Raw genomic sequence first — 9,537 nt, forward strand, 5'->3', positions numbered from 1 at the left:
TCTGTCATTTGTATATATTTAAGCATCAATGGAGGTTTTCTAATGTAAATTGATTATGTAACCATATTAATGTGTTGCCAAAAACAGCCTTGTAAACCTTTTGCCCAGCGGTGTGTCGTTTTCTTTTCCAGATTTAGAGCACCCTCTACTGCTAGCATAACACCATTGCATGAAAGTACTCTCCCACTTCCCTCTCAGTCATTAATTTCAAAGTTTTACTGATAACCTTCAAAGCATTACATGGACATATTCCTACATCGCTCTCCAATTTGGTCCTGTCATTCATACCTACAGGTACGCTCACAAGACGCAGGCCTCCTTATAGACCCCCACAGTGGAGGTGTCATAATACCCATAAAACCTAGGGGTCAAACAGGGAAATGGTTCCAATTGTTTTTCTACCATTCATTTTTCCCCATAGGGGATTTGATAAATATTTCAAATAAGAGCCTGGACTCAAAACCCAGAATCTCTAGTGGCACAGCTAACACTGTGATGCAGTGCCTTAGACCAACGCGCCACTCGGGAGCGGTTTAGGTTTTATACTGCAAGGTTTACACCTTCACTCTTACAGTGAAACATTTTGTCCAGGAAATTGTCTAGAAGGGATTGAATTTGTTGTTGCCTAATCGTTTTTTGTTAAGTTTCTACACTACTTTCCTTCCATCTATAGCATTTCCTAATAGTATTCCTTTCCTTTGGCTTTGATGCCTCATGATTGAGTATTGTTCTGTTTAAGTAGACTGTGATTTTGCTGTGATCTGTTAAGGGTGTCAGTGGGCTGACTGAATGCTCAGAGACTCTCGGTTGAGGTCAGTGATAAAGTCGTCTACAGTACTACTGCCAAGAGATGAGCTATAGGTTTATCTACTGTAGAAGTCCCCTTGAAGCCTACCATTGACTATGTACATACCTCTCTCCCCCTCACACCCTCCCCTCTCTTGACCCTGCTGGTCATCTATTAACGATTGAACATCTTGATAAACTATATAGCCTTAATGGCCATGTACTCTTCCAATCTCCACCCAGCACAGCCGTGGAGAGGACTGGCCACCCCTCTGAGCCTGTTTCCTCTAGGTGTCTGCCTTTCTAGTGAGTTTTTCCTAGCCTCTGTGTTTCTACTTCTGCATTGCTTGCTCTTTGACATTTTAGGCTGGGTTTCTGTATAAGCACTTTGTGTCAACTGCTTATATAAAAAGGGGCTTCATAAATACACTGGATTGATTGACGTGTGTCAAAGTAAGTTCAAGAGAGCCTGCTCTTCCCTCTCCTCTTACCCAGGCCAAAGTCTCCGGACTGGGGGTCATCATTGTCTCCATCCTGGCTGATTTTGTGGAGGTGCTCCAGGTAGGCGTCTGTGTGGAACTTGGCCATCTCCTCAATGGTCGCAACACGGGGCTTCACAACACTGAAAAAGTGAATGGACCATAGATACTGATGGACTGTTCTAGAGGTTTGTATTTAGTTACTTTACAGGATTCTAATCCATGTTGTTCGAGAACTGTTGATAGAGCTCAGAATGTGGTACTGGCATTGGATTAGGATGGTAACGTTAGCTATTTAACTGGTTGGTTTATTCTAACCTAAAATAATAGCTATAACTTCTCAAACGTCCATATAATGTAGGCAAAACAAGTACCAAGCTCAGTTGGTTAAATAAAGGAAATGGCTTAGCTAACGTTAGCCAACACAGTTAGACAGCGCACTAGTTCTGGTCCATACGCATGCGTTCTGCACTTCGAGCTGCATGCGAATATAATGCGCGTGGGCCCAGCGCTAGACTGGGGGTAAAAGTTGTTTGTTTAGTATTTTGGAGAAATGACACCAGGTGCACTGCATACAGCATTCTACAGTCTAGTCAATCATTAAACTTACCCAGTGCGAGAGTGGAGGGCAACAGAACAACGCCCTGCCAGAGCTAGCTAGCTCAATCCCTTATTTTTGACAAACATGCAAAGTTGACTTACCTCATGTGTTGAAGTAAACCATAAGCTTCTATGAGTGAATGCACCATACTTGCCTAGAGACACGGAGTAAAAAAAAATTGTTCACTACTTGAAAATAATGACCAAAGTATTGCCTCTCTGGCGAGCATCCATAGCTAGCTAGCGTTCCCATTCAACTCACCCGGTTGGGGACTTTTGATAGCGAGTCGCATGTCTCGGTGTATTGAGGACTATAGACATACACAACTTTGCGTTTGGAAGGAGAGTCATTTGAATCTCCTTTACAACTCATTTATGTTAGTTAGTGTAGTTCTGTGGATAAAACGCTTGAAATAAGTAAACATGTGTATGAGACAGCTAGTTTCTGCACAATTGCAGATGGTGTCCCACTATCAACATTCCCCGGACAAAACGGAAACCGTGCTACCCGGAACTTATGTAAAAACAAAAAAGCTTAATTAAACCAAAGATTATGGATATATTGACAAGATACATGTCTCTCCGCCCTAACAATGAGAATCGTTGTCCACAAAGCGGCACGACGAGCTGTCGAGCTCCAACCTACCATTTCTTTGGATTGGTGGATACATCTCATTAAATATATATTGCATTTCTAATCCGAATGAGCGGTTGTATCGGTGCTTATATTCATATACCCGTGAGCGTAGCTTCCAAATGTATGTACGATAAGTTGACTCTCTTTGTCTCTCCCTCTCTCCTTACCACCCCTCACTTTCCATTGGGTAACCAAATGCTCATGCTTTTGTTAGTCCACTAGTGACCTGTTTTCATTGCATTATGTTAATAATCAATAACCTATACTGTGTGTGTGTGTTTATGTATTTCTGTGTGATTATTTAGTTAGTTAGTTAGTTAGTTAGTTAGTAAATAAATAAGCCAATTTGTGTATCGCTGATTCATCACTTAGGTTAGGGTTTTTGCGGATCCAGGAATACTGCGACGTTCAGAATGAGACTGATGGGGTAATAATTAATAATTGACTTATTAAATGTAAGAGATATTTAGAGATATTTAGAGTTTAAGTTGGGAGATAGTAACTCTGTAAACAACTTTTCCTGTGGTGCCCCAAATTCCTAATGAGTTAATTGTTACATTATTAATTTAATCAAGTAATAATTAAACGTAGTAGGCAATTATTAGATAAATAGCAGTCATCACATTAATGATAGTCATGTCACGACAGTGGTTTGGAAGGAATCAGTGAAAGTGGCTAACTGCAAGCATTGCAAAGCAATCACTAGCCTACTATTCAGTGGAGTGGCTGTGTGGTCCCAAATCTGGGATTAAGGGGCTCTTTCCAAGTTTAAAATGACAAACATTCAACATTGGCCATGCTGTCAATGAAGCATGATTTGTTCCGCGCTCAAAACAACTGTTAACTCGGAATTGTGAAAACTTGACTTCAGTGAGTTCAAGACAACTGGGAAGTCGGGAATAAACAAGCTATGACTGGGAAAATACGTTTTGAACGGTCATCCAACTCAGAATTGTAAATTCGGCCTCTTTCTAGAGCCATGACCTGAAGATCAATGACGTCTTCATGATTCAACCTTGTTTTTTCCCAAGTTCCCAGTTGTTTTGAAAGCACCATAAATCCAGAGAATGCCAGACTTTGATGACAAAATTTGTCCACGAAGGACCGCTACACCACTTTCTTGTTCAAGTGAGCACAGCACAACAATGTGAGTCCAAAAATGTATTGTATTCTGCTGCATAAATGATGTAATATGCCAGGGAGATATGTATACCGTAGCTAAGAAAGTAATACTAAGTGTATGTTGTGTAGTAAGATGTTAGGAGCCCATGTGCCTCACCCTAATACTGTGGTCTACTTACCCCTCTTAATTTCGACAACTGTTCTGACTTTGTGGTGCACATGTATCCTATAACCTGTTTTAGAGAAATGTAATCATTGAATATTGTAAGAGCTTTCATTGTCTGCTTATATGCCCCCTTTATTTATCCTACGGTTCTGACTTGGTGTACAGGGAGAACACTGTAAGAACGGCCCATGTTCTGAATTCTGTCACTGTACATTTCAAAAGTGCTAAACAAATAGTTACATTGACTACGTCCGTCCTAGCTCGCTCATTGTCTTAATCAAAATTACGGATTGCCTCTTATCCACATGTTATGCCACAGTTTGTACCAGGGGCGGAAATCCCGGGGGGGACGGGGGGGACACGACCCCCCCATCCTGGGAAAAATATGATTTGTCCCCCCCAATATATCACTAAAACATAACTATGTAATTTAAATAATATTAAGCAATTGTGCTGATTATAGACACTTAATAGCGCGTTTTTAAGTTTCAAAAGATTGCGACCCCCCCACCCTTTGCCTCACAATGGTTTGATCCACTGCCAGTTCCTTAGTTGGCAAGGTAACAGAGGGGTGGTATCCACTGTCTGAAAGGCACTCAATGAACGTAACTGACGTGAGGTTAATCCAGTCAATCACGCACACACACTAGCTGAATATGCAGAGCTAGCGGGCAAATATTAACTATTAACCTCTTGGCATTCCCCTAGGATAGGGGGCGCTAAAGCGATTTTTGAAAAAAATTCGTGCCCATTTTAAACGGCCTCCTACTCAAACTCAGAAGCTAGGATATGCATATAATTAATACTTGTGGATAGAAAACACCCTAAAGTTTCTAAAACTGTTTGAATGGTGTCTGTGAGTATAACAGAACTCATATGGCAGTCAAAACCCCGAGACAGATGGAAACAGGAAGTGGAATTCTGAATTGCGAACTCAACTTCATCACGTTGCCTATTAATCACACCGTAAGCTATGGTTCATTGAGCACTTCCTATTGCTTCCACTAGATGTCCCCAGTCTTCACAAAGTGGTTTGAGCCTTCTACTGTTAAAACTGAATGAATGAGACGCTGTGGAACGTGGTCACACGGAGAGGGCCATCACCATTATGACACCGGCGCCCCTGGTTACCCTCCCCTTTCGAAACGTTTTGAAACACAATGCAATCGTCCCCCTCGAATCTTATTGGCTCTCTTGTTGAAAAACGGCCTGAAGATTTATGTTATACAACGTTTGACATGTTTGAACGAACCTAAATGGGAAAAAAATGCATTTTCTCGAAATGGCTGTCCCGTGGCCGACGAAGCATTTGGATCAGCCTTCAGACGCGCTAACAAGAACAAGCTCTTGGAACATAAAGGAGTCATTTTTTCAAACGAAAATACATTTGTTGTGGACCTGGGATTCCTGGAAGTGCTTTCTGAGGAAGACAACCAAAGGTAAGGGATTATTGACAATAGTATACAAGACTAGATGTGATATGCGATTGTTCCAAGATGGCTAGCCTATTGCTATTGCTAGCCTATTGTTCTGAGTATCGCATCCCCTTATATCGCAAAGTGTGATTACCCAGTAAAGTTATTTTTAAATCTGGCATTACAGGTGCTTTCAAGAGATATTCATCTATAAATCTTAGAATGACAATATTACATTTTAAAAATGTTTTCGAATAGTAATTTAGTAAATTGTAGCTCTGTTTCATCGGATGCATTTGAGGGAAAATAGTTAGTCAACGTTACGCACCGATGTAAAATGTTGTTTTTATATATAAATATGAACTTTATCGAACAAAAGAATGCATGTATTGTGTAACATGATGTCCTAGGTGTGTCATCTGATGAAGATTGTCAAAGGTTAGTGCTGCATTTAGCTGTTTTTTGGTTATTTGTGATGCATGTGGTTGGTCGGAAAATGGCTATGTGGCTACTTTTACGATATACTCCTCTAACATAATCTAATGTTTTGCTTTTGCTGTAAAGCCTTTTTGAAATCTGACAATGTGGTTCGATTCAGGAGAGGTGTATCTATAAAACGATATAATTTGAAAAAAAAATTAAAAAAAAAAAATTATTACATTTTGTTATGCTAATGGCGATATGATTTTTCGCTGGATGTGAGGCCGCACAGGGGTTAAGCTAGCTAGTAATTAATCCATCTATGTGGCCTCGTCAAAGATGGAATCTTTGCTATCGTCAATTTATTCCAAGATCAGCATGCAGATGATGTAAGTTAGTGCTTCAAAGTCCCTGTGATAAGGTTAGCAATAAACTGTCCAAACTGAACAGAACTACACTCTCTTCTACCATTGTCTTAAATATATTTACTGGTCTCGTTGCAAAAGCTAAATTGTCGCAAGGGAACTTTTATTTATTTATTTTATTTCACCTTTATTTAACCCGGGTAGCAAAGATTATAGCAAACACCACTGAAACGGAATTGGTGCTCGCTAGCTTTGCAAATTGTCACCGCAGTCTTCAAGAATGGACCAAGGCGCAGCGGAAATGTGGATACTCATATTTTAATTCAAAAGAGTAAGTTATCCACAGGAAAAACCAATAAACAAGACAGCAACAGTTTTGCAGGCTATCAAACACAGTGCAAAAACAACTACCCACAACCCCAAAGAAAAACACACACTCCTATATAGGACTCCCAATCAAAGGCAACTCAACACACCTGCCTTCAATTGGGAGTCCTAATCACCAACACAACACTTAACACACAAAAAACCTGCCACGTCCTGACCAAAACTAATACAATACCTCCCTCTGCTGGTCAGGACGTGACAGTACCCCCCCTCAAGGTGCAGACCCCGGAATGCACCTAAAAGAAAAAACAAACCCCCAAACAACAACAAATATCCCCCTAAACAATAAGGGAGGGAAGGGAGGGTGGCTGCCGTCAACGACGGCACTGTGCTACACCCTCCCTCCCCAACCCACCTCTCCTGGAGGTGGCTCAGGTGCAGGACGTGGACCTCGCTCCACCTTCGGCGACGCCCACTTCGGTGGCGCCGATAGCTGCACCGGGCAGACGGGCCACTCGGGCTGACCCTGGCAGACGGACCACTCTGGCTGGGCCAGAGGACAGGCGGGCCACTCGGGCTGGGCCGGAGGACAGGCGGGCCACTCGGGCTGGGCCGGAGGACAGGCAGGCCACTCGGGCTGGGCCGGAGGACAGGCGGGCCACTCGGGCTGGGCCGGAGGACAGGCGGGCCACTCGGGCTGGGCCGGAGGACAGGCGGGCCACTCGGGCTGGGCCGGAGGACAGGCGGGCCACTCGGGCTGGGCCTGAGGACCGGCGGGCCACTCTGGCAGATCCGGCACGGCGGGCCACTCTGGCAGATCCGGCAACGCGGGCCACTCTGGCAGATCCGGCACGGCGGGCCACTCTGGCAGATCCGGCTCAGGATTCACCAGGCTGGGGAGACCCGCTGGAGGCCTGGTTTGAGGAGGTGGCACAGGAGAGACCAGGGTGGAGAGACCCACTGGAGAACTGGTCCGTGGAGGAGGCACGGGCTTGACCAGGATAGGGAGACCCACTGGAGGTGTGGTCCGTGGAGGAGACACGGGCTTGACCAGGATAGGGAGACCCACTGGAGGACTGGTCCGTGGAGGAGGCACGGGTTTGACCAGGATGGGAAGACATGCAGGAGGCCTGGTTCTGGGCATAGGCACAGGACGTGCAGGGCTGGGAAGACATGCAGGAGGCCTGTTTCTGGGCGCAGGCACAGTCTTTACCAGACAACCAGCACGCACCTCAGGACGAGTATGGAGAGCTGCCTCAGGTGACATCATTCCCACAACACGCTCATTAGGGTGAATGCCGTACTTTATGCACCACACTAGCAGCTCTCTCATCTCTCTCTTTCTTAATTTCCCCATTAAACCCGTCACAGTCTCTGCCTCATACCCCTCGCTCACCTCCAATGTCATCCCGACTGGCTCTGGTTCCGACCTCAGCTCCACCGACTGTCCCGTGTGCCCCCCCCCAAAAAAATTATTGGGGCTGCCTCTAGCGCTCGTTGCGCTCTCTCTCCTCGTAATAGCGCCTCTCCGCTCTCGCCGCTTCAATCTCCCACTGCGGGAGGCGATAATCCCCAGCCTGAGTCCATGGTCCCTCTCCGTCCAGGATTTGTTCCCAAGTCCATTGGTCCATCACGCTGTACTCCTGCTGCTCCTTCCTCCTCCGCCGCTTGTTCCTGGTTTGGTGGGTAGTTCTGTCACCACAGTCTTCAAGAATGGACCAAGGCGCAGCGGGAATGTGGATACTCATATTTTAATTCAAAAGAGTAAGGCATCCACAGGAAAAACCAATAAACAAGACAGCAACAGTTTTGCAGGCTATCAAACGCAGTGCAAAAACAACTACCCACAACCCCAAAGAAAAACACACTCCTATATAGGACTCCCAATCAAAGGCAACTCAACACACCTGCCTTCAATTGGGAGTCCTAATCACCAACACAACACTTAACACACAAAAAACCTGCCACGTCTTGACCAAAACTAATACAATACCTCCCTCTGCTGGTCAGGACGTGACACAAATTCAGCTATTGTTGGAAGCCAGCCAATATCAAACAAACTATTAAAATTACAAAAGGTTGCAGCATATGTTGTGTAAATGGTGAACCCATACAGCTGTCAACTCTTGTCATTTTAATCCGTTTCACATTTGCTAGCTACCTTTTAGATCGAAGCCCAAATAGAATGATAAAAGATAAGATGATAGAAGCCCATCTCCTACTGTAAATAACCTACACACTGTGTGTGTGTGTAGCCAGCCAGCCAGCCAGGTAGAAAAATGGCAGAAAAATAAAAGACGGACATCAGAGTATTTTTCAGTACACCAAAACGCAAAGTAAGAACCCTAGTAGCCTAATATCTCAAAGACTAGTTGATAAAATGTTCATAAGAAAGAAATGAAATTCTAATGGAAATGTTTCACAATGATGTCATTAGGAAGAGCAGGCAACAGATGGCACACAGACAGCAGAGTTGGGGACAGATATGCAGGGACAGACTGGCAGAGACAGGGAGTCTCAGGTAAGTTTGTTGAGTCTTTGTTTGGCAACATTATGAAAGGTTCTCAATTTTTTTGACTTGTAAAATAGGAACATAATTGGAAAATGCCATGGATACCCCCACTCTCAACTTAAAATGGTGACTGAACTAAGATTTGTTAAAAGCAATGGTATTGCTGTTGTGATTAGTTGTGTAGTTTTGGGTACCGGTAGTTAGGAGTACGGCAAACACCTTATTTCTTTGGTTCCTCAATATACATTTACCATATTACAATGTAGGCTATGTGTTACAGCACTACTTTTGGTGTCCCCCTCAGGAATTGCTCTTGAGAAAATTTCATGTAATTGTCCCCTCCAAAGTTGATATCAGATTTTCGCCCCTGGTTTGTACATCTCAATTGTCAGTAGAAACCACATTTGTTTAAGCAAGTCAGCCATATCAGCTATGTTTTTATAAAAGGCAGTAAATGAGGCTGAATGAACTGTTTCGCTGCCAGACAAGGCTCCGATGATAGCCAGGTGTAGCAGTGGTAAAATGTTGGGACTGCTGTTGAGACAGATTAATGTAGGCCCTAACAGTTTGTGGGCACCATTTGTCACCGTTATAGTGCAATTTATGTATTGTTTAGTGTTGTGTTGTGTTGTGTTGTGTTGTGGCTTTGCTAGCATGCATGCCACTTTTTTTTTTGCCCCTCCAAGATTTACATGCTAAAATCTCCAC

The 9,537-nt window shown here is 43.9% G+C and overlaps 1 protein-coding gene across 2 annotated transcripts in view; it reads right to left on the bottom strand.

Moving 5' to 3' along the window:
* hdac8 (histone deacetylase 8) overlaps window positions 1-2,379 on the bottom strand; it is a 42,397-nt gene extending 40,018 nt beyond the window's left edge. For both annotated transcript variants that reach the window (XM_014207426.2, XM_014207424.2), the window contains exons 1-3: window positions 2,128-2,379; window positions 1,968-2,020; window positions 1,278-1,408 (exon numbers count right to left, since the gene is read on the bottom strand). In XM_014207426.2, coding sequence (XP_014062901.1) covers window positions 1,278-1,408; window positions 1,968-2,020; window positions 2,128-2,238 — 295 coding nt within the window. In that variant the 5' untranslated portion in view covers window positions 2,239-2,379. The remainder of the gene's footprint in view (window positions 1-1,277; window positions 1,409-1,967; window positions 2,021-2,127) is intronic.
* Window positions 2,380-9,537: the final 7,158 nt, after the last annotated feature.

This window comes from Salmo salar, chromosome ssa07, assembly GCF_905237065.1.
Source record: "Salmo salar chromosome ssa07, Ssal_v3.1, whole genome shotgun sequence".
Classification (NCBI taxonomy): domain Eukaryota; kingdom Metazoa; phylum Chordata; class Actinopteri; order Salmoniformes; family Salmonidae; genus Salmo; species Salmo salar.